The sequence below is a fragment of the Patagioenas fasciata genome, chromosome 4 (genome assembly GCF_037038585.1).
Source record: "Patagioenas fasciata isolate bPatFas1 chromosome 4, bPatFas1.hap1, whole genome shotgun sequence".
NCBI lineage: Eukaryota > Metazoa > Chordata > Aves > Columbiformes > Columbidae > Patagioenas > Patagioenas fasciata.
This window is the reverse complement of record NC_092523.1, coordinates 12,142,080-12,169,683: the sequence shown is the minus strand read 5'-3', so window position 1 is coordinate 12,169,683 and position 27,604 is coordinate 12,142,080. Positions and strand designations below refer to the sequence as shown.

Below are 27,604 nucleotides of genomic sequence, written 5' to 3'. Positions count from 1 at the left end.
CCGGGCACATCCCACATATAACCCCGCCGCTCCGGCCGGCGGACTCCTCACTGGTTGCTGCGGCCGCCTGGGGAGAGCGCTCACCTTGGCCATGGCTCGGCACCCCAGCCCTGCGAGCTAGTGCCGGGGAGCAGCTGAGCTGCCCTTGGGTCTCCGGCTTTATCCTCCAGCCTCCTTCCTTCCATCTGTTGCTCTTTGCCGCTCCGCCTGCAGAAGCCCTGCTCGGGGCACAAGGGACTTTCCTACCCGTGTGTGCATAAAGCCCGACTTTCCCTTCCCTCGCTGCACTATCCGTCCCTCCTTCGCCTCCTCCCCGCGGGCCGGGCGAGCTCACAGCCCTTCTCCGCCGCTCTCCCCGCCAGCCGCCCGCCCAGGATGAGGGTGTCGCTGCTGAGCCCGTTGCTCCTGCTCTCCCTCAGTTATAGCCCAGGCGCCGCGGAGCTCTTGGCGGCCCGAGCCAAGTGCCCGACCCGCTGCGATGTCTCCAAGTGCCCCAGCCCCAGTTGTCCCAGCGGCTACGTCCCCGACCGCTGCAACTGCTGCCTCATCTGCGCCGCGGGCGAGGGGGATTCCTGCGGCCGCAAGGAGGACCCGCCCTGCGGGGACAGCCTGGACTGTCGCTACCCCATGGGCAAACGCTTCGCCAAGGGCGTCTGTCAGTGCAAGCTCAGCGCCCAGGTGTGCGGCAGCGACGGCCGGACCTACGACAACATCTGCCAGCTGAAGGCGGTGAGCCGCAAGGCGCTGCAGCACGGCCTGCCCGCCGTCGCCCAGGTCCAGAAGGGAGCCTGTGAATCGGGTAGGAGCATGGTGGGGTCTGTCAGTGGGGCGGAGGGTGGACGGTGAAGGGGTGTGATGGTTTCCAGGCTGAGAAAAGTTGTGATTGTCAGTCGCTTGGGAAGTCTGAGTGGCTCCAGGGACTGTAAAGAGGGCTACAACAGTGCAGCACATCTCCCTGCTGCCAGCAATTGCTGTGGTGTGGAAAGAGGTGCTTAGGTCCTTTCTGAACAGCAAAAATTCTCCTACTTGATCCTCAGTGTGAGCTAGATGCCTCAGGCTGAGGTTTGGGGAGGATTCCACTTGATAGCATGGCCATGGATGCCTTGGTGTTGTGCGTGTTGCTGCTGCAGTGCTCCCTTGCAGGAGTTGAGCGCACTTGACAGCTTGGAAGTGAGCCCTGTGGCAGGTGTGATGCTGCCGGGGCAGTGGGTGCCTCCTCAGCCCGTATTTGCACCCACTGCTGAGCTGTTGCGGTGGCATCACCCATGCAGATTGAGCGACAGATCTGTTGCACCATGGGCTGCACAAGCAGAGCAGAGACCTGGGGATGCTTGTGCTCTGGGGCCTTCCCTGGTGGTCTGTGGGAGGTTAATTGGATTCACCTGACAGGCATTGCTAGGCAGAAAATGCCTCTTAAAGCCATATAGTGCAAAGAGGGCAGAAAAAGCACCAAGTAGTATGTAAAACACCTAAAACATAGTCTTTTGCCTGTTTTGTTTTCTTTTCACAAGAAGTTTTGATTAGACTTGTTGAGCCTAAAGTGGGAAAAAAATGCCTGCGAACCTCCTTTACAATTTAAAATATTGACGCTCAGGATATAAAATGGTCTGTTTGGAGTAGCATCCTAAGGCCTTTGCTTGACCTCGGGTATTGTGATATGCTATGGTAGCTTCAGGCTTGTTGGTTTAGTAATCATGTTGGTAAATTTTTCTTAATATTAAAATGGGTCACTTTATGGAAGTATTAATGCTACTAGTATCTTTTCACATGCTTACTGTTATGTTATTTCAAGGGTTTGCTTCTGCTACCTTTCTTATAGTGTTCCTGGAAAGAAAAGTCTTATGCATAATGGAGTTTTGTTTCCATTATGTCCAGTGGACCACAAACTGTCCTGTGTATTCATAGATGGCAAACTTGCCAAAATTATTGGGAAGAGTCAGAAGGAAAAGTGCTACTGTTGTAGCCTTTCTATGAATAGGGGATCCTTCATATATCCTGCTCTTGAGAGAGGGTGAACTGGTGCAGAGAGGGAGGTCAAATGATATTCCTGGAGTTTCTTTAGGAGCATCTTGTCAGAGCCAAGAGTTGCTCCAGGTGCCAGCCAGGAGCTGCAATGATCAGTCGCTCCAGTATTTTGCAGTTACAAATTCTGTTTGCCTGTTCCTTTTCACATCAGCATCCATTAGCTTTAGTACTCCTAATACTTGGTTGGAACTGATCCACATGAAATAATCAGAATGTTTAACCAAAATGAGTGAGCTAGCCTGCATCTGAGGGCTTACTGAGTGCTTAGGGTTTGGTATATATTACATTTTCTTTAAGGAATCCTTCTGAATCTACTGTTAATAGGCTTAGGAATTTGGAGCCGTGAGGTAGATGTAACATTTTTTTTTTCCAAGCAACTATTTTAGTGTTCACTTTATTTTGGCTTTATTTTTTGTCCCAGAAAACCTCAGCTTAGATGAAGCATCTGGTTCTCTGTTAAGTTTTAATTTTTTTTATTCAACTCTCCAGCTGCACAAACTGAAGCTCAAAGAAACCAAGTGTCTTGCCCAAGGTCAGACTGAGTTGGTGGTTGAGCCAGGAATAGAACTCAATTATGGTATTTTTTTTTAAACAATAACATGCAATGGCTGTAATGAGAGGTTTAGAAGAAAGTTAACAGTTTAAAATTACTGTTGAGTTTCTCTCATTTCCCTGTTCTTGAAAGAAATCTGGCCTCAGATGACTCAGAGTTTGAAGAGCTAAGCTAGTTATGAAGTAAATCCAGTTTTACTTAACCATATACGTATTAAAACAATGTCAGATAACGGTAGCCTTATCTAGTGTGACTTGGGCTATTTTCAGAACATGCAATGACCCTGAGGGACAGCTTTTGAAATGTCTACTCCTGTCCATTTCCAGTTGCTTATGTTGGTGCTAAGTTGGATTCTGGCTGCAATAAATCAAGATAGGCTAAGAAAACTTAGCTGTGGTGTCCTAGTGGCAGATGTCTGGTGAACGAGGATATATAAAAAAAGAGTACTGAAGGATAGTAAAGGCTACAGAAAAGAAGGGAGGAAAGAGGTGGGCAGGATGACTGAGTAATAATCCCAAAATCGACAGAATTCAAAATATTTTTTTCCTTGTAGAAGGCCTGGATTAGCTTGAAGAACACCATGGCAAATTGCAAGTTTTAGTTACAGTGTACTAAAGGGAGTGTGTACTGCATGGAGATGCACAACTCTGTCATTGATGCTCCTAATAGGCTTATGCCCTGAAAACCATTACTCATACAGCTAGCCTTGTTCAGCTGAGCAGACCCATGGACTTCTCTGAGATAGCTGTAGGAACAGTCTGCAGAACTCCTAGGCAAATTTCAACTACATGCTACAACTATTTTTTCTTTTCCTCTTCAACACTAGATACCTTAATGTATGGGAATTTTTCTGAAGCAGCTAGCTTTTTCCTGCCTTCTGTCACCTCCTGTGAGAAAGATATGCTATTACAGACTAGTGTGTAAGTAATGGCATAAACACGTATGGAAGACAACCTCTGTATCAAAGACCTGTTCATACAGAGCCCTGTGTCTTACTGCAGCAAATTTAAGTTTTAACAATGCCATACATTGATCTATTAAAGTGTCAAGCTCAGCACTGAAAAGATTTACAAAGTCACCTAAAATCTATGGTGAATTTATGTCAGATTCTTTCTTGCACAAAGGGCTGTTTGTGATCTCTCAGTAACAACTTTCTTAGTACAGCTAATAATTCCCAAAAATGTTTTTTTTTGCTAATGGCTTCTGTGAAGATAGTTCAGATGTCAAAAGATTTGTATTTTCTCACTTAGGATGTGGAAACAAAAAAAAAAAACACCCTTATTTCAGAAAAAAAAAGTTGTATTTTGTCAGTGCAATGTGGAAAATGAAGAGATTGCTTGGAAAACCTTTGGGGAAAGAAGTTCAGAAAACAAGTACATTGGCTTTGATCCTTTGCAGGGTTCTGCCTGAGAATGTCTGTCCTCTGCATTGATTAACTGAAGTCACTCTCAGAAAGTGGTCATGAAGTGAAGCCTCACCCATGTCAGTCAAATCTTTGCAAGATAGGAAAGGTTCAGTTCCCTAAAATAAGTGTTTGGGATATGGTTAATGTGTGAGCAGAGCCATTGCACGCAGTTCCATGTGGGGTGTTTGGAGTGTACCTGTACATAACCTTGACGATACACAGGAGCAACTGAGCATTTCTGAGAAATTGGCCCAGTAAGAGATACTGAAGTCTCCTACTGGTATGGTTGTCATCAAAGCCTTACAGATGCCACCAGCTGTATTTAGGGAAACACACTGCAAGGTATTGGCTGGAAATGCAAACTCTAGTCCTTTACTGATTATTTTTCTTATGTCTGAGTTTGTTTTTAGTTCCTGCAGGTGAGGACGAATATTGCACCGTGTTGAGTAAACATTCAGAATGTAGTACTTCACTTCTTTGGATAGGATAGCTAAGAGGAAAAAGGTGTTCTCATTGTGTCTCCTTATGAGAGTCAGTTGGGTAGGAGGAATAAGTAGCATCTGAAGTCAGCAAGGCTGTGAGGTGTCTGTGCTGGAAGGCTTGTGCCAGTCTGTCTCCGTCTGTCTGCTGTGATTGCTGCACTGCACAAGAGAGCCCCTTTGGTGTTGACCGACCAAATTGTTTTCATCTGTGCACGGTAGACATCCATTGTATAAACAAGTTGCTTGAACTACAATGTGGCATTAAACTCACCAAGGCTTTATGGTCAGTGCACAGCTATGCAACTTGATCTTAATGCTGAATTCATCAGAAAAGCTGCCCATGAACCTATGTTTCCAGCACATGTTTCTGGTTTTTAAGCAGAGACGTTATAATCTTTTATTTGTCTTTCATTTATTTCCATGAGAGCACAGTAGGGACAGTGTTTATCCCTGGTGATCAGATCTGCCAGGTTGCAGTCTTCCCTTAGACATAATAATGTTTCTGAACACGCAGATCTTTACTGAAGCTGGTTTTAAAAGGGAGATGGGGGAACAGCCTTAAAAGAATGAGTTACCCAGCCTCACACATTCTTAATGAATGTAAAATTATGGATCTTACTACAATGTATTGTCTTTCAAGAAAGCATTGAATCTGAGTTGATTTAATAGTACAGGGAGTAAGCTGGCAAATATTCAGAAAATTTCAGTCTTCTGCAAATATAAGGGTCTAGCTTTATTATCTTCAGCAGGATTAGGACAATTTCTGCTGATTTTTAAATTTTTTTCAGTTATTTTCTTACTGGGTTAACTCTACAATTGTGTTCGAGTTGTTCCTGATTTGCAGCAGTGTTAATGAGATTGGAGTGGGTCATTTGTCTCTGCAAAAATAAATACAACACTATTAAATGAACTCATAACCTGTAGATAATACTCCTATGCAGGAAAAGTTGTAAGCTGATAAAAAGCATACTCCTACCTGGCAGGCACACAGCCTTAGCCATATAAATCCAGTGTAGTAGGAGCATTATAGAACTGGAAATGTAAGATCAGATTTTACAAAACAGGCTGGACATCTTTAACTCCAGTTTATGCACTTACATCCAAATCTGGATTTTGAGTGTTCTGGGAGAGGAGCTGGAGAGCTGCTGAGTATCTAATCACTTAATTTAAATGATAGGATGGGAGTTCAGATCTGCTGAAAATCTGCTTGATTTGATTAGAAAATCCATTTCTTTTGATTAAGAAATGTGTAGAGAGCTAAAGACTCATAAATTTTTTTTTTTTATTTCAAGTACAACCTGGTTGTAGCACCTTTGAGATTTTGGTTATACAACAGATAGTTAATTTGATTAAATTATGACTGTTTTCCAAGGTAAATTAGCTTTGGTTAGTGTGAGATGATGTTGAACATGCAGTAATAATGTGCAAAATAATGGATGTTATTGAGAGACCTGTGAAAAAATATGTGGCAAATCTCAGTAGGTCAATAGGTCAAAATACACAAAGCTGCTGCAGACTTGGAGCTTTTACATTCACAGTCCAGCAGAGGTCTGAGAGCTGCATGAAACTCTGCAAGATGGGAAGAGCATCTGCGGAGTGAAACAAGAAGGAAAAATACACATTTGATTTTATGTTTTAGTAAGAACAGTTGCAGCAACTGTCTACCAACTAATGCAAACTGAAGGATAGATTTAAGGTGTGACATAAAGCCCTGATTCTACTGCTACAGTTATAACACTTGTTTTCAGGGTGACCATATGCAACTTACACTATGTTGGATGTTGCTTCCTTCTTCAGTTTCTCAGGCTGTAGTTCCTCCCTTTTAAACTATATTGAGGCCTTCTGATGAAAATCAACAGGTTAATAATTTTGTACTAAAATGTTATTAATAATAACAACTAACATATCAGTTCCCTTAAATAGGGCTGTATGTGTGTGAGTGAATGCCGAGCTTGCAATTACATCTTCCTAGTCCACAGTTTGAGTTCCTGGGATATCATATAAGGTTCTTATCACTCCCTGCTTACAGAAAGTGATTCAAAAGAAGTCAGTTTCTGTGAAGCCATCCCAACTTTTAAGTCAGTTTTCACCAGTATTTAGTCCCCATCAGACACTAGTAAGAACAGCTCATCTCTGATCAGGCCTTTAGAACTTCAGCTACACCCTTACAAAGTTGGCATGCCTATTATTCTTAATCCTCTTTTGTTTTAATTTTCCCTTTAATGTATAGTGCACTTTGGATTCACCTTCAGGTTTGAGTAGTCTTGTTTCTGACTCTAACAGAGAGGTTCTGGACTTCTGCTCAGACTGAGAAAAGCTTTCACTATGCTTTGGAAAGAAGACAAGCTTTGCTTCAGTTTTACAGTCTCTTCTCTGTATTGCTGCATTTTATTTTCTTCAACTCTTTCCATGTTTACATTCATCCACTGCCTCTTTCAGACTTTTTCTCTCTGCCTACCCCAAACCTTACCAGGAAAGCCACTGCCACCCATGATGTTTCCCTGGTGGATACTCAGGAGTGGTGCAAAACTGAGTTCTTTGGCAGGCATCCTCCTCTGTGTTTGGCCATGTACAATGCTGTGAAGATTTGGCACGGGCAGAACAGTTCAGTGCTCAGCAGATGCGAAGGGATTTAGCTGCCTGGACTCACGTAGAGCTGTGCTGATTTACATTAACTGAAAGCTTGCATTCACCATGCCTTTTCCCCCCATTTCTATGCTAGTGCATCAACTAAGGGTCTAGCCAACTGTCTTTCATAGACGTATAGTCATTTCTATTAAGATAAATGTGATGATAAAGTTATATCCCATGAGTGAACGCTGCTGTATATGCAAGCATTCACAGTCATGTTAGTTGACTTCAAAAGATATACTGCATAATCAGGCAAGCTACTTCTGAACTGAAGGTAAGATAAATCTTCAGTGGCCCAGTTAGCAAAATAAATAACAGTATATTGTGCTTACATTTGACTGTCCTCAGTGATTCCTGTTTGCAGGGTCTCTTTTAAACTAAGTACTGCAACAAGCATATTCAGTTGGTTAGAGGGATTTTTAACAGTGCTTGGGAATGTACATAAAAATAGTAGACTGGATCTAGTCCTGCCAAATTGTTCCTTCTGTTTATACCATATTATATAAATTTAGCTTGCTAAATGTAAGCATGGTTTCCTTTTTCACAAGTAAATCCCATGTCCAGTAACAGGAAAAAGATCTCATGGACTTCTATGGAGAAATGCCTGATTGTCTTGATCTGGTTTCTTCAATTCTTTCTTCCTTGGCCCCAGTGTTGGGTCTATTCCCTGAGTCCCTGTCTTTGCTTCAGGTCTTTTGGATACTGTGGTAATGTAGGGCCTCTCACTTTCTGATGTGGTAGGTCCTTTAACACTTTATTGTGAAAACTTTGAGAGACAGTAGGAACTGTAACAACTAGTTCTTTGTCACCCACTATCTTATTATTTCATTCAAAGAATAGACTAGATCAGTGAGATATCTTTTTTGTAAATGGGTTAGACTCCATTGTGTTGCAATCTTTATATTCATCTCAAGTTATTTACTAGTTATACGGTTTAATGGTCAGTAAAACACCTGTAGATATGGGTTGGTGAAACTGATCTTTCAATTAGAACTACACAGAATACCAAAACTCTCTTAAGCTTCTCTCTAATTTCTTTTGTGTATATTCTTTCCTTTTTGTGTGATGCCTTCTGCCTACTTTCCTTTTGAAGGCAGCTGATGAAATAAAAGTATATCCTTTCAAAAGAGAGAACCTATATCTGGACTCATTAGTATGTTATGTGATCTCGAAACAGATAAATCTAGAACCCTTAAGACCAGGTGTTGACTTGGTACGTGAGAACTACTGTGGAGTAAGTTCAGCCTTCAGCATGAGTTGAACATGGAGCAAATCATGATGGTGCAAAGCATCACTTCTGAAGAGTTGATATTGTTTAGAAATTAGAACTTAGAGCATCTGCCTCCAGACTAAATGTCAGAAAAAGAATTATATCTTCTGGGATAAACACAGTGTGGTGGCACCAGATTTGAAATAAAAAATGTTATTGCTGTATGTGATTACAAGTCATTTACACCCTTCTCTAGATCCCATAGTTGATTTTAAAGCATCAGGCTGTCAACACAAAAGGTTGCTGTTTGAGTGTAGTGATATTTCCCCTGGCATATGTTTAACATATATGGTGAAATGTCCTCACATGTAAGAGACAGCAGATAAGCATGACATTCTAGCACAAGCAGTATTATTACTTTGTGATGTTGTGACATTAGAATCCAGGATGTTGTGACGTTAGAAGCCAGGATGCTGTGGGCTCTTTTCCCTCTCTATGATCTTTGTTCCACAGAATTATATTCAGTATTTACAAATGCTGTGTTTTGATTAACGTAGTTTTTGCAAAATTATTTGGGTGCGAAGAGTATAATTTACAGCAGGTTTCTAATGTGTCTACTTCAAAAAATCCTAACTTAGGTTCTAAATGTGGTTGCCAAGTGCTGCATTAGTCAGTTTTGAACCCCTCGATACAAGAAAGGCATTGACAAACTGGAGTGAGTTTGGGAGAGGGTCATGAGAATGCTTGAGCAGGATGGACATACTTACTGTGAGAAGGAGCTGAGGGAAATGGGCATGTTCAGCCTGAAGGAGAAAGAGCTTCAGGAGGACCTAACAGCAGCCTTCCTGTACTCTTGAGCAAGTTACCAGGAAGATGGAGCCAGACTCTTCACTGTGATGTGAACTGGGAGGATGAGAGGCAATTGACATGAGTTGAAACATGAGTCTCAACAAGAGAAGCTCAGACTAGATATAAGAATAACTTAGCTCATGGAGAGCAGTGAAGCAGTGGGACAAGCTGCCCAGAGAGTTTCTGGACTCTCCATCCTTGGAGGTTTGTCAGTCCCAACCAGACGGAGCCAACTCAGCTTTGGGCATGAGGTTGAACTAAAAACCTCCTGAGGTCACTTCCAACCTGACATCCCATGACTCTGTGCATTTTGGATAATAATTAGTAGTTGTCCTGAGAAAAATACTCCAGACAAGGCTTGTAGACTTCTAGGAAAGTCAAAGGATTCGTAGCCAAATGATGATGTTTAATTTTATTGGGATCAAGCAAAATGCTGGATAAGTTTTGAACAATCTCAAATACTTGGATTTCTTTTGTAATACCTGCTTGGAAACTATCCCAGTAGGTGAAACAGACTGATTCAAAGCATATTTATCTCACCTACTTGGTAAAAAAGGGTGTCGTCTTATTAACATATCCAATTCTTTCTGCTAGTATAGGTCACCTACAGTCCAGCAGCCCAAGATACAAATTCAACTTCATAGCAGATGTGGTGGAAAAGATTGCACCTGCAGTTGTGCACATTGAACTGTTCCTCAGGTAACAATTTCAATTTTTTGTGTTTTATTCGCGTTGTTTAACAAAGGTCTACAAAATTTTTCTGGTGTAGTAACTTTCATTTTGAATTTCTGAAGTTCACAAAATACTCTAAAATATTACAGCAGGCTCATTTATCCAGAGAACTACCCACTTGTGAGTTTTGTTCCTGTTTAGTAGATCTAATTTATTTGGCTTACAGTCTTTACAGTAGTTTACAATACTTATTGTCTGCCATAAAATAAGTCTATCTCATCTTTGGAGGTCTCTTCAGCATTCACTAAAATGTGTTGCTTGCTGGATTATGTTTATATGGTTGAAAGAAAACAAGTCCAGAAAGCAGGCTGGAAAAACATAGCTTCTTGTTGTTTATTCCACTTTCAATGAGAGGTGATTTTATTTGGCAGGGGGAACATCAAGAGGTAGCATGTTGACCAGATGTAACCTGTCTAAACACAGAAATGATTTCTAATTGGAAGAAAAATCTTCTAAATTTGCTGACCAAAACATACCAATATTCAGTGTACTGAAGCTGGAGCCGAGTCAGCAAGTTTAGCATTGAGTTCTCAAAACAACCTGGGAGGCAGGTTTAACACTGAGTGCTCAAACCAACCTGCTGTCAGAACAAATTACTGCAAATATTATATGTGCACAGTTACTTGAGTACTTTTCTACTTCGAGTGCTCTAATTTTGCATAGGCTTAAGAATTTCCCAGAGAATTTTTATAGGTTTTTTTAATATGCAAAATTGAGATAATCAGGTTTTCTGAGACATAATTTTAAGCACACAGTGACTGGTGTTTTGAGAGAATGTTAGAGTTGAAGATGTTTAAGATCTTTGCATATGTAGTTAATATTGTTTGTTCTTTCCTTGTAAGTAAATGTTTGTCCAGCAGCCTGCTGGGCATTAATTGTGATACTGCCTTCTGCCTGGGATTTGCTCCAATTCTTTACTGCTGAATAGCCCAGAACTTTCAAACAACTTCCTAATAAGGACGACAGCTGGGAAGAAAAAGAGTTTGTGGACCTTTTCTCATCTTCCACTGCTCAGGCACTTTCTGTTACCCTAACAAATCTAAGGTCGTTACAGAAATTGTTCATACAGAAAAGTTGTAATACTTTAAACAGTTTACAAAGTCTTAACTGTCTATATTGCAGCAAATATTGTTTCCCACCAAGTTTTACACATTATTATTGTTTTTATTTTCTTTCACATTCCCAGTCCTTTCAGTTTCCAGACATGCCTCTTCCTGCCAGTCTACACTTGTGCTTCATGATTCCATGAGATGTCACCTCTTCCTTTACCTCCCTATCCAACTGCAAGGTTTCTTCTTCCCTTTTTCCCACGAGAGGATCAGTCCATTTGTCAGCCCTTCTATTCCCTTGTCATCATTTTCTTCTTGTATAGAAGCAGCAACCAGTGGAATCAGATGGACTTCTCCTTCCCTTTTTGTCACTTAGCCTCTTTAAAAGGAAGCCTATAAAGACAGAATTGGAAAGCAAAGGAAAAGGACTCTGCGGATTGTCTGAAAACCTCAGTTCCTATCTCCCTAACTGACTAAAAGCAGTCACAGTTTTCAGAAAAGAATCCTTTCTTTGTCGGTTTTCTTAATTTAATTTTTGTAAGGGTTGTAATACTGGTCATCAACTGCTTTGTTATTTCTCAGGGTGAAAGGTGGTAACTTATTTCTGATTTAATCTTCTCTAAGTTATGGAGCCCTTATGAGTTATAATTACTTGCTTTTTGTACAGGCACCCTCTCTTTGGTCGAAATGTCCCGCTTTCCAGTGGATCTGGGTTTATTATGTCTGATTCTGGTTTAATTGTGACCAATGCCCATGTGGTGTCAAGCACAAATGCTGTATCAGGGAGACAACAATTGAAAGTGCAGCTACAGAATGGAGATACTTATGAAGCAACCATCAAAGACATTGACAAGAAATCTGACATTGCAACAATAAAGATTCACCCTAAGGTGAGTGGCATAAACAGATGAATGAATTAATTTGGGAACCTGGTTTCAGTTTCATTTAGTACAGGGTGATTGGCTGGAATAGATGTTTAGGGATTCCTTGGAAATATATCTGGGGAAAACAATGTGATGAACAAGCTGCTTCCATAGGCCTGGAAATTTTTCTTATGTTATAATTAAATTACTTTGTTTTCTGTGCTAGGAACTGTTAATAAAAGAAGAAAAAAAATGTGGCTCGGTCAGTATGTCGGCAGATTCTGCTGTCTTTACCTGAAGACCCAGGCTGTTTTGGCTAACCCTTCTAGCCTTGTGCCAGTACATGGATTGCATGGTGGTGCACAATGTGGGAAGAGTGGCAGACTGGCCAATAGCTGCTTTGTACACAGTTTCTAGGAGGAGGGAACAATCTGCTGGAAATGGGGAAAGCCTGTTCAGAATCTTGCTGGCTTTTTAATTTTATTTTTTATTTTTCTGGAGAAATTGCTAGCAGTTTGTTTCTGAAAATCATTTAAAACAGAAACACCCTGCCAAAGTTACCTCGTGTAGGTTTTGGGTATATGATAGGGAGTTGCTGTTTCATGAATGTAATGAAATGTGTGTGTTCATAACTTCTTGATAGTTTCTGATATTTCCAATCAGGTTATTTTCAGGTGCAAACTAATGCTTCTTTATTTCTGTTTATTCAAGAAAAAACTACCAGTATTGTTACTGGGTCACTCTGCTGATTTGAGGCCAGGAGAATTTGTGGTGGCAATTGGAAGTCCATTTGCCTTACAGAACACGGTCACAACAGGTATTGTAAGCACCGCTCAGCGAGATGGTAAAGAACTTGGCCTGCGGGACTCGGATATGGATTATGTTCAGACAGATGCTATCATCAATGTAAGTACTAGGTGTCCGTGAGTTACATTCAGGCATTTGTGATGTGAAAAGTATGTTAAATAAAACTGCCCTCTCTGAGGTTGTCTATGAAATGTTACATAAAGCAGACCTTTCTCATTCTGTAGATCTCATGCAGTAACACATGGTTGTATAGACCAGTAGTAGATCAACACATTTCTCTCTCTGCTTGTTCAGCTGAGCTGGCCAAGCAGAGCTGTAGAATAGAGCCAAAATTTCTTTCAGCTCCATCCATTAGAACCAGATGGAGTAGTCAAGTTGACAGCATCTGCTTGAATTTAATGACAGGACACCTGGGTAAGAACTTAAGGAGAGGGATGGTGGTTTTGCTTTTGTTGTTCTTGTTTTCTGTTTCCACATCACATACTCCAAGTAACAATCTAGGTGTAAAATACCATAACGTTTGTGATACTGTTGGAATTAAAGCTCCCTAGCACTGGGTGTTGTATAAAAATACATGAAAATAGTATCCCTTCAGAGCAGCTTGGACAGACCCAGGGAGCTCAAGTATAGTCCTTGGGTGTAATATATAACTTGTAATGAGTCTAAAAAGAGCACTGCACGCATATCTGAGGTAGAAAATGGCCTGAAATTGTATGGCTTAAATATTTTATGCATTGAAAGGAAAATATTTTCAGCATTTATTTGCTGGACCTCGGTACCAAATTTGACATAACAAGTTATAATACTTAGTGTTTTACAGATCCAAAGCACTTCACAAATGTTTATCATCACAGATTTGTTGAGAGAAATTCTGTGCAAAAAAAGGGTAATTACTTTTTGTGCTAAGATATGACATGAAACTGAGCATTTTCAGGAAGCTCCTATGTGATCCAGGTGCTGAAGCTCTGAAGACATTTAATTGGAATTAGTTTCTATAGTTGTAAAAAGAATAAGAAAACTTATGCAAAATGTGTTACTTGGAAGCACACATTGAACTGGTGGCAGAGACAGAATTAGAACCTGGGATTCTTGAATTCACGCCTGTACATGTTCCTCAAGATCGAACTGTTCCTAGTTTAAACTCAGGCATTCAGTGCCCTGAAAAGCTAATGAGCAAGTTTAGACAAGGACAGCAGAGTGTGTCAGATAGTGCTAGATCAAATGGAATAGTGATGGCAGGGGAGGTAAGGAAAATGACAATATATTTGAGTTACTTTGCCATTTGAGACCAGAAAATATGAAGATAGTCCCTGGCATAGGGATGCTTTGTGCTTAGCTAATGCACTAGTTTTCTCCTGAGAACGGGAGGAGTTTCAGAGCTGGTCTATTCAGAGCATTCCTGTGGCTCAGCCAAGACTTTCCTGCAGGAATGTGTATGCAGCTGCCTTGTGAGAAATACTGGGACAACAGAAGCATGGGGCAGGAGAAAACAGAGACATACATTCTTAAATGGAGCTACACTGCATGTGCCCAAGTTCTTCCATTATCACATCCTTCAAGCAGGGGACAAGTGAATGAAAGATGATATTCTGAGGAAGGCTGGGACATCATTATCTCAGTTCCTTTGTGCCAGTCAGACACAAAAATGAAGAGTGTAGCCTCTGATCACTGAAAAGATACAATGTAAGAAACCAATCTCTTTGTTTGAACTCAAACTTTGAAGCTGTTTTAAAAACTTTAACGTCTGTTTTATTCTTCTGGTAATCTATAAGGTTTGCTCTGTGCTATCTAAGTGTAAACAGTTTATATGGCTCATGTTACTGTCATGCATCACTTGGCTTTTGTTTATTTTGAGTGGTAAGTTGCTGCTCTTGGCTGTTCAGTAGACTTACTTGAAAACTCTGGCCTCATTCAAAAACAAACTTGTTGAGCCAACATGAAGATGGACCAGGAACTTCTCCAACTCTCATTTCCTGTAGTCCTGTTGGATGTTTCCTTTGAAGGCCATTAGGTATTAGGCAATTTCAGACTGCCCAAAGCTGCTACATGCTCTCCCGAGAGAGGGCTTCATGTCTGTGGTTACTAAGTCAGTCCTTATATATTATCTATGTCATAACAATATGCTGTGATTAAACACAAAGTGCTGTGTTCTTCTCTGGTGTAGAATAAGAGAGACTGACAGTGTTACAAACCAAAGTGATAAACAAAACAAGAAGTGTACATGCACCACACTGAAATAGAAGGTTGAATAGCACGTGATTATTTCAAAACCTTGTTCTGATAGTCTATAGAAGAGCTGAAATACTTGTTTTAACTATTTAATGATTCTTCTTAAACTTGGGGTCTAGCTGTTTGAAGTGATAAGTTGCTGCTCCCAAATTAAGGCCTCTTTCTGTAAAGAAAAAAAAATAAATCTAATTGTAAGAGTTGTGAACGGGTAGGGTAAGACCTACATGCAATCTTCTGTGATCAAAATTGTGTCCTTCAGCACTGCCTAATAAGTGACATGCTCTCTTTCATTTACTTACAAACAAAATACTGTTTGAAATGAAAATTGCATTTCCTACAGTGAAGCACTAATTTATTGTTCCCTTATGTTATTTTTACAGTATGGCAATTCTGGAGGACCTTTAGTTAATCTGGTAAGTCCAGGTGACTTGTTTTTTGTTTTGTTTCAAGAGCTATTTTTACATAAGTGGGAGAATGTTTACAGATATATAAAGGGTGAGTGTCACGAGGATGGAGCCAGGCTCTTCTCTGTGACAACCAATGATAGGACAAGGGGTAATGGGTACAAACTGGAACACAAAAAGTTCCACTTAAATTTGAGAAGAAACTTCTTCTCAGTGAGGGTGACAGACACTGGAACAGGCTGCCCATGGAGGTTGTGGAGTCTCCTACTCTGGAGGCATTCAAGACCTGCCTGGACGCCTTCCTATGTAACCTCATCTGGGTGTTCCTACTCTGGCAGGGGGATTGGACTGGATGATCTTTCGAGGTCCCTTCCAATACCTAACATTCTGTGATTCTGTGAACATATATATTTATTTATTTTTTTAAGATTCATGGGTCATACCAGCTTCCAGTCATTCAAGCTAACGGTAGGCAGATACCCTGAAGCTAATACAGATTGTACAAATTAGGTCTCAGTTCATACACCATTGAAAAACATTTTTCCACAAAGCAGAGGAAATTTTACACAACAGTAGAGGAAAATGGGCTCTGGTAGGAGCAGTTATACTCATTCACACTGTGAAAGCTGGGCTGCACGGCAAAGATGGGACACAAGTGGTTTTAAAACAGATTGCTTTAAACCAGCGCTGATTTTGCAGGTGGGTGAATTGTGACTGTAGTGGTAGTAGTGCCTCCACTGCCTTCTCAGTGGAGGGAATCTCTTGCTGAGTGGTGGGATGGACCTTGGATGAACAAACTGTACTGTAATCTTTCTGGCCATTAGTTAAATGTGAAAGGGACTGTGAATCAGAGCCAAATCCTCCCTTACAAGTGATGTTTGTTTCTTGAGTGATTACAACACTCTAAAATTTATTAGCCCAGCTTTTAACATGAAATGCTAGGCAGTGAGCTGAACCCTGTGACTTGGGAGCTAATTAATTGGGTGCTGTCTCTCAACAGGATGGTGAAGTAATTGGGATTAACACCTTGAAGGTCACAGCTGGAATTTCATTTGCTATTCCTTCAGACCGCATCACTCAGTTTCTCACAGAGTCGCATGACAAACAAAGTAAAGGTAAGATCTCCAAGAAACGATGATATCTTCCAATTATTATCCTGATCTGTCAGTGAAGTGCCAAAAGACATGAGTCTGGGATCCTGTTACTCAAAGGAGCAGTACAGTATACAGTATTTTACAGTATAGAACACTATAGACTTGGAAATAGGAAACAACTTCACAGAAGTGAGAGAGACATTTTATTACTCAACCCCCCAAGGACTAGACAGTATCTTTATAAAACCAGGAAAAAGGGCCTCTGAGGACAGTGAGGACACAGATGAGTCATTACAGTCTCAAATGATCTTGAGAACAGATGGTGACTTGTTCAAGGAGTCTTATTCTCTTTCACATATTGTACAAGCAAAAAGGAGATTAAGGTGTACTGTGGAGAATAAGGTAAAAACTTTTAAAAAACACTTGTCCACTGATGGAACGTAATGTGTGTACTTTCAGAGGGTGATCTTTATTTTGCTGTGGTCATCTATGTCAGTGCTGTATAACTGGCTATTGCGATAAACTCTCAGACCCCGGTGGAAGAAGAGCTGTGTGCTAATTCCTGAAGAAATACATGGGGAAGCAGGGGAGAGGCAGAAAAAAAGAAAGGCCTCTTTACCAAAGAGCATATAAATCCAAACATACCAGCAACTGACAACTGCAGCACTCTGAACTTCTCTTTATGTGCCTGCCTTGTGTCTATCACACTGTACTAGGTGTCATAGTACGTGCTGCACAGCCAAAACTGATCTAGTAATGCTCCATGCAGGCCAAACCATCATTTCCCTTTTGCTTGCCAATTTGTCTGTCTGCACCCTACTCATCTTGTAGCATGACTGTTGGCTGCTGCTTCTCTTTAATCTTTTTTGATATTAATCTTGTCTTCTCCCGAGTTCATCCAGTTGCTGATGCCAGGGTTGTTTCCCTACACCGTTGTTCTCTCAGTGTTCTCTCGGATACTGTTTTTTCAGATAATTCCTTTAGTCAGAGGTTTTAAAGTTATGCATCTCCTCGTATATTTGACACCATCACAATCCCCTCATCTCTGTTTTGCTGAATTCCCCGAATGAGGTTGTTTTCACTTGTTGATTGTCGGGGGGGAAGTTGATGAAAAAGTACATTTCAAAGTAGCTGACATAATTTTGTTCCAGTCAACAAGTGAAAACAAAAACCCCAAACAAACAAAGCAAAAAACCCCGAAACAAACAAACAGCAACCAAAAAAAAACCCCAAACTACAAACAAAACCAAAACAAAAAACCAAACCCCAAATGACTCTATTTACCAGGTTATGGACTGTTTGTTGGCTTCTGGGAGAAGCAGATCAGTATCATGGGTGATATTTCCCTTCAGAACCAAACTACTGCTCTCAGACCAGGGAGGAGCGATGCCTAACCCTGCAGGCACATCTCTAGAGACCTGAACCACAAGCTTTGTGCAGAAGGGCCACCATCTGCCATGCCAGAGGGTTCCTGGTAACTGGGGCTGTGAAGTCAGTGAAGGCTGGAGATGCCACTGCTGAAGTCATGATATCAGACACCTTGCTCCTTCACGCGTCTTTGCCTCCCGGGAACGATGAACCTGCTGAGCCCAGCTAGAGGGCCTAGAGAGAACTTTACCTGTGGAACCCTAAGAAAAAACATAGCAAAAGATTCAACTCTATCTTTTAATTGTAACATACTCTCTGACTTGTGTCATTTGCATTGTCCCCTAATCAAAGGGAAAGGATTCACACCTACTTTTAGCATCAGTGTGACAGTCACTGCTTGCCAAGTTTTTTTTTAATTTTTAAATTTTTTTTTTTTCTTTTGCTTGTCTTTTGCTTTTTTCTTGTACTTTTGCTGCAGGCAGAAGAGCAGCCATTTTAAGCTCTTGATGCAGAGAGAAAGAGAATTTCTAGGAGATATTTTCGCCATATTTGAGACCTAGTTTGCATTTTTTAGGCCTTCAGTAATAGTTTTCAGGTTTGTATAGGCCTTATTTCTTGACATAAGGAATTTAAGTAAGCAGAATTTTTGGGATGTTTTTATCATGTTTTCTTCTGCTTCAGTTACGTTTCAGTAGTTTCAGTGGGATCCACCCTTATGGTACAATTAGGTCATAGAAATAAGTTTAAGGGTATTACCACTTAGCTCTAAATATCATATTGCATGAAGATGATAAAATTCCCTTAGGACACTGCTCTTTCCAGATTTACTCTGGGGTATAGGAGATACTCAGAATATTGTTTAATAAGCTGAACCTTACTATTTTAAATCTCAGTTGATCAGATAACTACTGGCTTTATATAGAAGGCATATATTTTTAAAGTCCCATCCATTGTATGTAACTGCACATATATGATCTACTGAAGTACAGGAGCAGAGAGGGGGAAAAAACAGAAGAGGATTGCATTTGAATGGATTATTTGCCCTGATTATTACCTAAACATTCTATATTACCTAATGCATGGGTAATGCGTAATAATACTTAATGTATTTTTGACCAAAGATTTACCACAGTCTGCATAGAAATATTTATCCATTGAATTATCTGAAATCCTTTGCTAATTTTGGGTTTATTAGTAATAATGTTAACCTCATTTTATATTTAGGAATTCTGAAACTGGTGTGTGAAGTTAAGTGTCTCCATCTACATATCAGTTTTAACCATCCGTGTGTTCTGTCCCTACTTCTGGAATTTAAACACTTAATATTTAAGCACTGACTGATTATTTACTTCAGTGTCTTTTGTTAGTATCCCATAGGAATTTCTCAGTTTCAGTCTTGGCTCTATTCTTAGTTAAGGCTTGAGCAAGACAGTAAAACCAGAAAGTTTTCAAACATGGATCCTCTAGGATGGAAGACAGTCTGACAAAATATTAAAGAGAAAATCCAGCCTAAGAGGTCAGGCTGGCCTCTCATTTAATGTTGTCAGAAAAGTAAATAAGGAGATGGGGGAATTCTGCATTGGCCACACCCAGCAATTATACGTATCCTCATTTATGTCCCCAGAACACTTATTCAGTTGTGCTGAAACTATATGCTTGCCTATGTATTTGTGTTACTGTTACTGACAATTATTACCAATAGTCACAAGGGCTGCTCGGGAGGCTTTCTGAATATATATTCAGACTACTGATTAAAGTCAGCTATGCAATTTATATGGAAGGTACACTGCACATAATTCAGAATCATAGACTCAGGCTGTCTTCATGGTTTCTGTTTGGCAGTGGAATATCTTTCTTAAATGCTTTCAGGAGTGCTCATGCAATCTGCAAGAAGATCTAAGTGCAAAAGGAGTGAGCAGAGAAGCAGGAGTTTTGCCTGCCGCTTGAATAAAAAGTGCAGGATTCGTTTCTTCCCTCGGAGATCTCGGTGATATCTTGGCTCCACTGAAATCAGCTGCAATGGGGATACTCATGTGCCAGAGATACTCATGTCCACAAGTGTCTGAGTACCTGACCTCTTGATTTGGATTTATCAGTTCCTTTTGCCACAGTTCATAAATCGTAATCACTTCTGCCTTCAGTCTGTGTTTATTTGTCTGATTTGTATCTCTATTGCTATGAGCATCAATAAAAAAAAAAAAGGCAGGTTTAACAGTAAAGCAAATACTCCCCTTACTGTGGAACAGAAATCTCTGTAAATAGTGAACAGCTTCTAGATACTTGGGATCAGCTGTTTATGACTTTCTAGTGACACAAAAGAGATTTAAGTGTAAACTAGCGGTTGAGGCTGGTTTGCTTGACTTTGTACCACTGGAATCAGTGTTTAATCTTGCCTGGTGTTTACAAAAATGAAATGCAATTTGAATATCTCTGTCTGTTCCCCTCCACAATGGTTTCACATATGTTCAACCTGATTGTTCCAACATATTAACCTTCTTTTAACTGCTGCTGGGACTTCTCCCTGGTGACGTGCTTCTGAGATTTACAACCTCACTTTATTCCAGGTCTCTTAATTATTTTTTCTTCTGCCTCCTGGTTGCACAAATTGCCAGAATGACAGGTTTTGAGATTTGTTATTCACAGAGCAGATGTAATATGACAGTGGTGGTTCCAGGTGCCACATACTGTTCTGCCAACGTGACTGAAGTCTGACGTCAAAATGCCTGTCCTTTGGGATGATAAAATACTACAGCTAGTTGCTTGTGCCTGTTCAGTCTCTGCTGATACTTATAATAAACTGGACAATTATATTGTTGATGAAAACTTTGCTTTTTGTGCAAGATTTTTACCTTGAAATTGAATGGAGCAGACTTTTGCAAAACAAAAGACGTGAAGTTTTTTTACCAGTATTCTGACATATGAAATGTCTGGGAGGTGGGAAGGGGAGGAATCTAGACTTTGTGGTTAAAATAATCCATAGCTTATAGCTATCAGTTTTACTTCATACAAAGCTTGCTGCTGTTGTAGTATGAACTCCTATTTGCAGTGTGTCAAACTTATTGTGGAAAGAGGGTTGAAGCCCACCTTGAATTTTAATGCATGAGCAGGGGAGAAATAACACCCCAAACTGCCCAAAGATGAAGGTGGAATGGGACTTTTAGTTGTGAATTAGTCTGTAGTTACTAGATATGTTTTTCCCAGAGTCTTATTTTTACATGGATCATTAGCCACTGGGGAAATAATTCCCTTTTAGATCAGTGGCATTTCTGCTGTGTTTTCTCATTCTTGTGCAATCTCCTCCTTGCTTTTTTCTTTCTTCCAGATCAGGTTTTTTTGTCCCTTTTTTATTTCAGTTTTTCTTTCATGTAAACTCTCCTAACTTGGCCCCAAGAGTATGCTTTGTGCTTCTGCGTATTTCTGCATCACAGAGGCGATGATCAGCAGCAAACTGTAAACTGTCACCAGAGGCTCTGTCACGTATTTGTCTCGTGAACGCAACTTCATCATTAACCTGTCCATTGCAGGGGCAGGGGGATTATTTTCAGGTGTGAAATTGATCAAGTTTGGATATTTTTAAAAGGTAAAAAGTGTATGCCATGTAGACTAGAGAAGCAATGTGAGAGCATTAGTCAAAGGTCATGCCCAAAGCTTTTGAGACTTGAATTTTGGGTAAGCAGACTTCTTCATGACACGTACTATAGCTGATTTTGATCTCATTACTTCCAGTTTAAAACACAGGAGAGCCAGAACATCTCAGGGAAAAGCAGGGATGAAAATTACAGATGTAAGATTGTTCAGAGCGCCGTAAATCCAGTGTTTAGTAGTCAACATTTTCACTGACGTTAATGGAAATATTAGACATGCGTAAAATTCAGGACTAATTCCTTCACTTGGGACTATTTTTCTTGGAAAGAAGAAGATTTAGAGGAGACACTGTACATCTTCTTTTCAAACTTTTTCCTCACATGAGAATGTGGAGAAGCTCAAGGAAACTGTGAAGTTGTTATGCTGGAACAAGTCTGGGGAAATATTGTTTCATACCGGATATAACTAACTACTGAAGCACTCACTTCAGGAAGTCATCAAATTGCCTTTTTTTATTATTTTTTGTAAGACAGCTGTGGAACATCATGACTACTAAAAGCCAACTGCAGAAATGTGGTGCTGTTCCTGAAGAAGTGAATTTTCAACATTTAAAATTCTGTCAAGTCCCGGATAAAGTCCATGGGTTGATTTTTTTTTTTTTCTTTTTTTTTTTTTACTTTTCATTCTTTGAGGTAGAAATAGCAAGCTGTTTGCATGAGTATTGGTGTGAGTTTTTCAGTTGTCCTTTCTCTGAAAGGTGGAAATTTTCATTTTATTCAAGCCCATTTCTAGCTTTTAATGAGAACACCATATGGTTAAATTGTCTTGACCAGTTTCAGATGAAATGGTAGTTGGTTAAAAAATTTTCCATTTGCTGAAGTTATGTAATAGTAAATCACAGATTTTTTTTTTTTTTTTCTGAATTTCCTGAAAGAAAACTTACAGAGTGTAACTGAGCCTCTCTCTTGTCCTCACTTGCAGGGAGAGGGATTGTCATTCTCTCCACCAAGGTTCACCAAAACAAAAAAATTACCTCAATGTAGATGTGTATGGTTTCTGTTTAGTTTTGTTAGAAGCTGATACATCCTGTTATAATTGACAGATATTTTGGGTCATCAAAGTAGTTATTTTTGTCAGTGTTTGCCTAAGTTTCTTAAATATCCTCTCTGTTATTTTCAGATGGGAAGAAACGTTTCATTGGCATCAGAATGCTGACAATAACACCTGCGTAAGTATCTTGGTATGCATGATTATGCATACCATGTGTGGCAAAATGTGGTCAATAGTGGTTCACAACTTCAGTCTTCACCTTTTGTTACAAATCTTCAGAGAACCCAGAAGTGTGTATTAACTTCTGTGAAGTCTGTGAACAATTTAATGGTATTGGTGAAAAGTATATTCCAAGACTTGGAAAATCACTGTCAGACATTCTCTGAATGCTCATAGTAGTGAATGCCTGTTGATAGCTGAGGGAAAGTAGGAAGAGCCTGAATGGCTTTTTTTGGTTCTTGATGAGGATTTCTGGAGTTAGAACCACTGCCAAACCCTTTGGCAGCTCATTTGCCATTGGCACTGGCAGTCACCTGAAAGCAGCAGCTTGTTTAAATGTCACCTGAAGCCTGTTCTATCAGCACCATCACATGCCGTGTAATGTGAGATTTGGTGCCTAACCAGGAACTGGAAATAAAGTAGTTGCTAATGTGCAGAATTTTATGCCTCTGTGGTAACATAACCAGAATACGGACATCCTTTTTCAGTTCTTTACTGTCTTCTATCTCTCACATTGCTTTATTTCTTGCCACTACCCCAATATATTCTGGGATAACCAGTGTGGGCTCTCATGCTTGTGTGCTTTCCCAGCAGAAGGCATGTTTCCAATGTGGCACTAGGCTACAAAATTAAACAATAGAATTTCCAGCTGCAGTTGTACTAAAACCATCTTTGCTTATTGAGTTACACTCTCACAGTACTCCCCAAAGGGTCAGATCCTCAGCTGGAATAGATCGGTGTAATGGCTTTAACATCACTAGCCCACAGCCAATGGAAAGAAACTCAAAATGTTTCTCTGTGTAACTGTGAAGTGAATATGATGTGAGATTTTACTGCTTTTGTGATGTCTAATGAAGCCATGTAAGATGTCTCCAGGCCTGTTTTCAGGAAAAGACTTACTTCCCTTGCTTTAGTCAATTGTTAGCTTCTTCAGTACAAAATCGAACGACGTGAAGCTGTGTGCAGCCAGTTTGGCTTGCTTTCCATCTGAGGGACCTCAGATTTTCATGGCAGACAGCAGAGTACTACATTATTAGTTTAAGCCCCCTTCTTTCTATAAATGGGGGCTTTAACCCCACCATACACAGACCTGAAATGATGTCATCTCCTCAGAAATAAGAGGATGTTTTTAGAGTCTCTGTTTTGCAGCTGGTTCCTGTCTTCTTTCTTTAGAAAGGGATGCACAAACAATTCCTCAAGAAAACCTGAGGAAACTGAAGTTTCTTTGGGAAGTTCTCACAGTTCTGGTCTGATGACTAAAGTTATCAAAAGCTAGATTGTTCTAGATAAAGACAAATTAAGAATGAGTTGCAGAATGAAAGAAGCAAAATCATTAGCAAATTTCTGCCCCATCAGCAGCATTAATTCTTTGGGGCAGGAATGTCATTTTCCTCTGTACAGCACCTAGGACAGATATTGCTACTGTCCCTGCACTCTTCTACAGAGCACTCTGTCTTAGTGCTACCAACAGCAAAAGTCAGGTTCTTGCAGGAGGTGTACAAGACCATTAAATGCAGCATGCTTTGCACAGGTAAGTAGTTTTGACTCTCTTAAAATCTATGTTACTCATTTCAATCTAAATTTGAATTCCATACATTCTCATCACAAGAAAAAGGGGCAAACAAGTAACTCTTAAGTCATTCATTTCATGTCACCGAAAAGTTGAGAGTAAATAAGTAACAACTTTTGAAAGCTACTTCTTTTGTAGTAGAATCAAAGGCCATGTAACTTCATTCTTCTTTTAGCTTGGTGGAAGAACTGAAACACAATAATGCAGATTTTCCTGATGTCAGAAGTGGAATTTATGTACATGAAGTTGTTCCAAACTCACCTTCTCATAGGTACGTAGAGCAAATTATTTTCTTCACCATAAATAAATCTCAAAATAGATAGTAGGTAATATTTATATTCGAGTTCTTTCTCATACTAGTCTTGATTTGTATTTAAACAATTAAAAATTGTGCCTTTAGGTTTAAAAAAAAAATTGTGCTAAGATTCTATTCACATCTACAAAAGTGAAATATTTCAATATCAGAACTTATTTTAAAATGACTGTATGAAACACTAATAGCCTGCAGATGTAAAGAACACCCCAAATACAATGAACCAAATGTTGGTTTTGAAGAGTATGTTGAATATTAATAAATAGAAACTTGGATTAAGTTTAAGCATAAATAGGATAGCATTCACATAGGCATCGTCAGAGCTATTATCTGAGAGAATGTTTTATCTTAGAGGAAGAGACTAATTTACATAACAGTTGGAAAACAAGAGGCTTCTAAAATTGTTTGGGGAATTATTAAGAAGATTTAAAAAATTGTTAAAATGATAAAAAGGCAATAAAAGTAGCTGTTCTGGATTACATTTGAACAGCAAGAGAGAAATAATTTATCTGTAGTTCAGTTGGCTCACTTGACTTTTCTTGAGCCTTTGATAATGGTTTAATTTCCAGTGCTTGAAATACATACTGGAAAGAGAAGAGCATTTTGTTGCAAATGGATGGAGTCGAGTGAGTCAGTCATGGCTAAAAGTCTTCTCTGTTTCTCCTTAGATGTAGTTTTGTGAAAGACAAAGAGAAGGCTAGACTTCTTTTACTATTGTATTTTTTCTGTTTTAGAAGAAAATCCTCAATGAAATAACACAAACCTCTTTTCTTGTGTTTAGCATATTCTACCCATTATTCTTTTGCAGTCACAATAGTGGAATTTCCCTTCAATGGAAACTAAAACAAGTAAAAATTTATCACATCAGCTAAAGAGGTGGTGAGCAGTCCTTGTACTTTTTTTTCTGCATAGAATGTATCTTTATTGCCTTTTTCCTCTTGCCTCTGCAGAGGAGGGATCCAAGATGGAGATATTATTGTAAAAGTCAATGGGCGTCCTTTGATGACTTCCAGTGACCTGCAAGAGGCTGTGATGAATGAATCACCTCTACTACTTGAAGTTCGAAGAGGAAATGATGACTTACTATTTAATATTGAGCCTGAAGTTGTCATGTAAATAGAACCGAGGAAGCTCTCACCATAATTAAACTCACTTATTCTGGAACACTAGATACCTCCTTTACAGCTACAGTAATTATACTTCCTGTTGACTAATGACAAGGTGGACTAACTTAATTGCCTGAGCCATTTCTGTACATAGTAGCTAGAAAGAATTCAATTATGCCATTTATAGAAGATTAAACTTTCAAAGAAATTTCAGAACTATGTTCTGGGTAGGGGGAGGAAGAAAACAAATTTTGAGTAGCTGGTAGAAATGGGATCCGCTTCCAGTTCCTGCAGGTTCAGAGCAGATTCAGTTCTGCATTTGCGAAGACCAAAATACTACTGGAAGTGAGGAAGCATGCTGAAAGGGGAAATAATTCGTAAACTACAGCCATGGCTGCAGCATAATCAAGCTATTGTAATGCATAATTGAGCTTTTTTTTAGTGTAACTTTTTCAATGTGAAAATAGTATTGGCAAAGCTTGTATTTGTTCTTAGTGCTTATATGCTACGTGTCAATCCTGGTAGATTAAATCTGTAAATATCGAAAGGAACAAAAATGGTATCAGGCTATAGAGTGTTACACCTAGGTCATGCAATTTTGGAATATAGTAAATGATTCTTATAGAATTAATGCCTTGTTATAAATAAGTCAAAATGATGTGCTGAACAAAGTTAAGTTTGAGAAAGTGCACAGTTTTTTAAGAATTTGATACAAATTAGTTTTGCATTTTACTGGTAAGCTTTGCTGTAAAATTGTTATACTACTTTTGGCTTGCACTGTGTATGTTTCTACTGTATGGAAATTAAAGTTTACACAAATAATATGTCGGTGTAAATCTCTTTTTAAACAAGTTTGTCTTCTCTCCCTTTTCAGTCAGACTGGAATAGACTCTCCCAAGAGAAAATTTTGTTACAGAAAATTGGGCCCTGATGTTACGAAAACCCTTTGCAGACCTATGGTGTAATTATTCTGCCCTTATTTAGACTGTGTTTAGAAATGCTTTGCACACAAGTAATTTATTTACACGGTTTTACATGTTTATGAATTGTACTTTGTCATTTTAAGTATCTATTTGGAATCTTGTTGTCCCCAATTCTGTTTGTACGTGACAAGATGCAGAAAGGAAGCACCATTAACCCTGTTTCACAGCTAGAGTGTGTGAGAATTTTAACGTAACAAACCTAGGATAGGAATTTTTAAGAACTATATCTGGATCTCCTGCATATCCTAAAGCAACAACTATATTCTTTCTCAGTGAATATTGTTAATGTCGCCAAAGAGACAGAAGAGTGTAGAACCTTCCCTTTAGGTTCCCATCATATCTACACTCTGGCTATACCGAGTGAGTCTGTGACAAGCCTTGCACCTTTGTATTTGTACAATGCCAGGCATACCAAAGAGAGCAGTTTATTCATTACCTGCTGGCTGGCTGTGACTGCAACTAAACAGCTGAAAGGTGGATAGGGTATATTCCTCCTCAAAATGAATACTGTTTCTTTCCATCACATTATCACCCATGTCTTTAATAATGGTGTGACACCCATGCTGTTGCTAAAAGAAGAGCTGTTTTCATCCCTCCCAATAAAAGATGCTTAGTTGTGCCTGTTGCGTATTCCGTTTTGAGAGGGATGGACTCCTTTCCATTAAGATAATGCATGCAAATGCATGTTCTGAACCTAGGAGAGCTGTGGCATGCAGAGGGATGCTGTCATGGCTAAAGTCAAGCCTATCTGTATGTGTACCACATTAGGACTACCCTGGTACATTTTTGAGGTGTGTTTGACTCTTTGTCTATAAATATAAGACAAGTTAAAATATTTCTTTGAGTTTGTTGCTAATTTTTCAGATTTTGACCAAAAATTGTTTTGTAAGAAGACCCACAGAGTGATTAGCTTCTCTTACTGTTAGAGAAACTTTTTGGCTTCCAGATAACACAGTAATGATTTCGAAATAAATTGCATAATAACTCTTACCACAGCAATACTGAATAGAGTCTGAAAGTAGCATAGCTGCATTAAAATTGAAACAACACACTGTTGTTGGCACTGGCAAGTGCCTT

General features: G+C 39.6%; 1 protein-coding gene across 2 annotated transcripts; it reads left to right on the top strand.

The window, feature by feature from the left end:
* HTRA3 (HtrA serine peptidase 3) lies at positions 1 to 26,368 on the top strand. 2 transcript variants are annotated; one of them, XM_065837657.2, is made up of 9 exons: positions 7 to 799; positions 9,755 to 9,854; positions 11,604 to 11,826; positions 12,511 to 12,705; positions 15,216 to 15,248; positions 16,240 to 16,354; positions 22,466 to 22,514; positions 24,301 to 24,396; positions 25,389 to 26,368. In XM_065837657.2, exons 1-9 carry the CDS (start codon positions 376 to 378, stop codon positions 25,552 to 25,554), a joined length of 1,401 nt encoding a protein of 466 aa, XP_065693729.1. In that variant the 5' UTR covers positions 7 to 375; the 3' UTR covers positions 25,555 to 26,368. The 2 variants fall into 2 exon arrangements, with proteins under 2 accessions (XP_071664637.1, XP_065693729.1); XM_071808536.1 differs by lacking the exons at positions 22,466 to 22,514; positions 24,301 to 24,396; positions 25,389 to 26,368 and adding an exon at positions 19,571 to 22,414 and having other exon boundaries at positions 1 to 799.
* Positions 26,369 to 27,604: the final 1,236 nt, after the last annotated feature.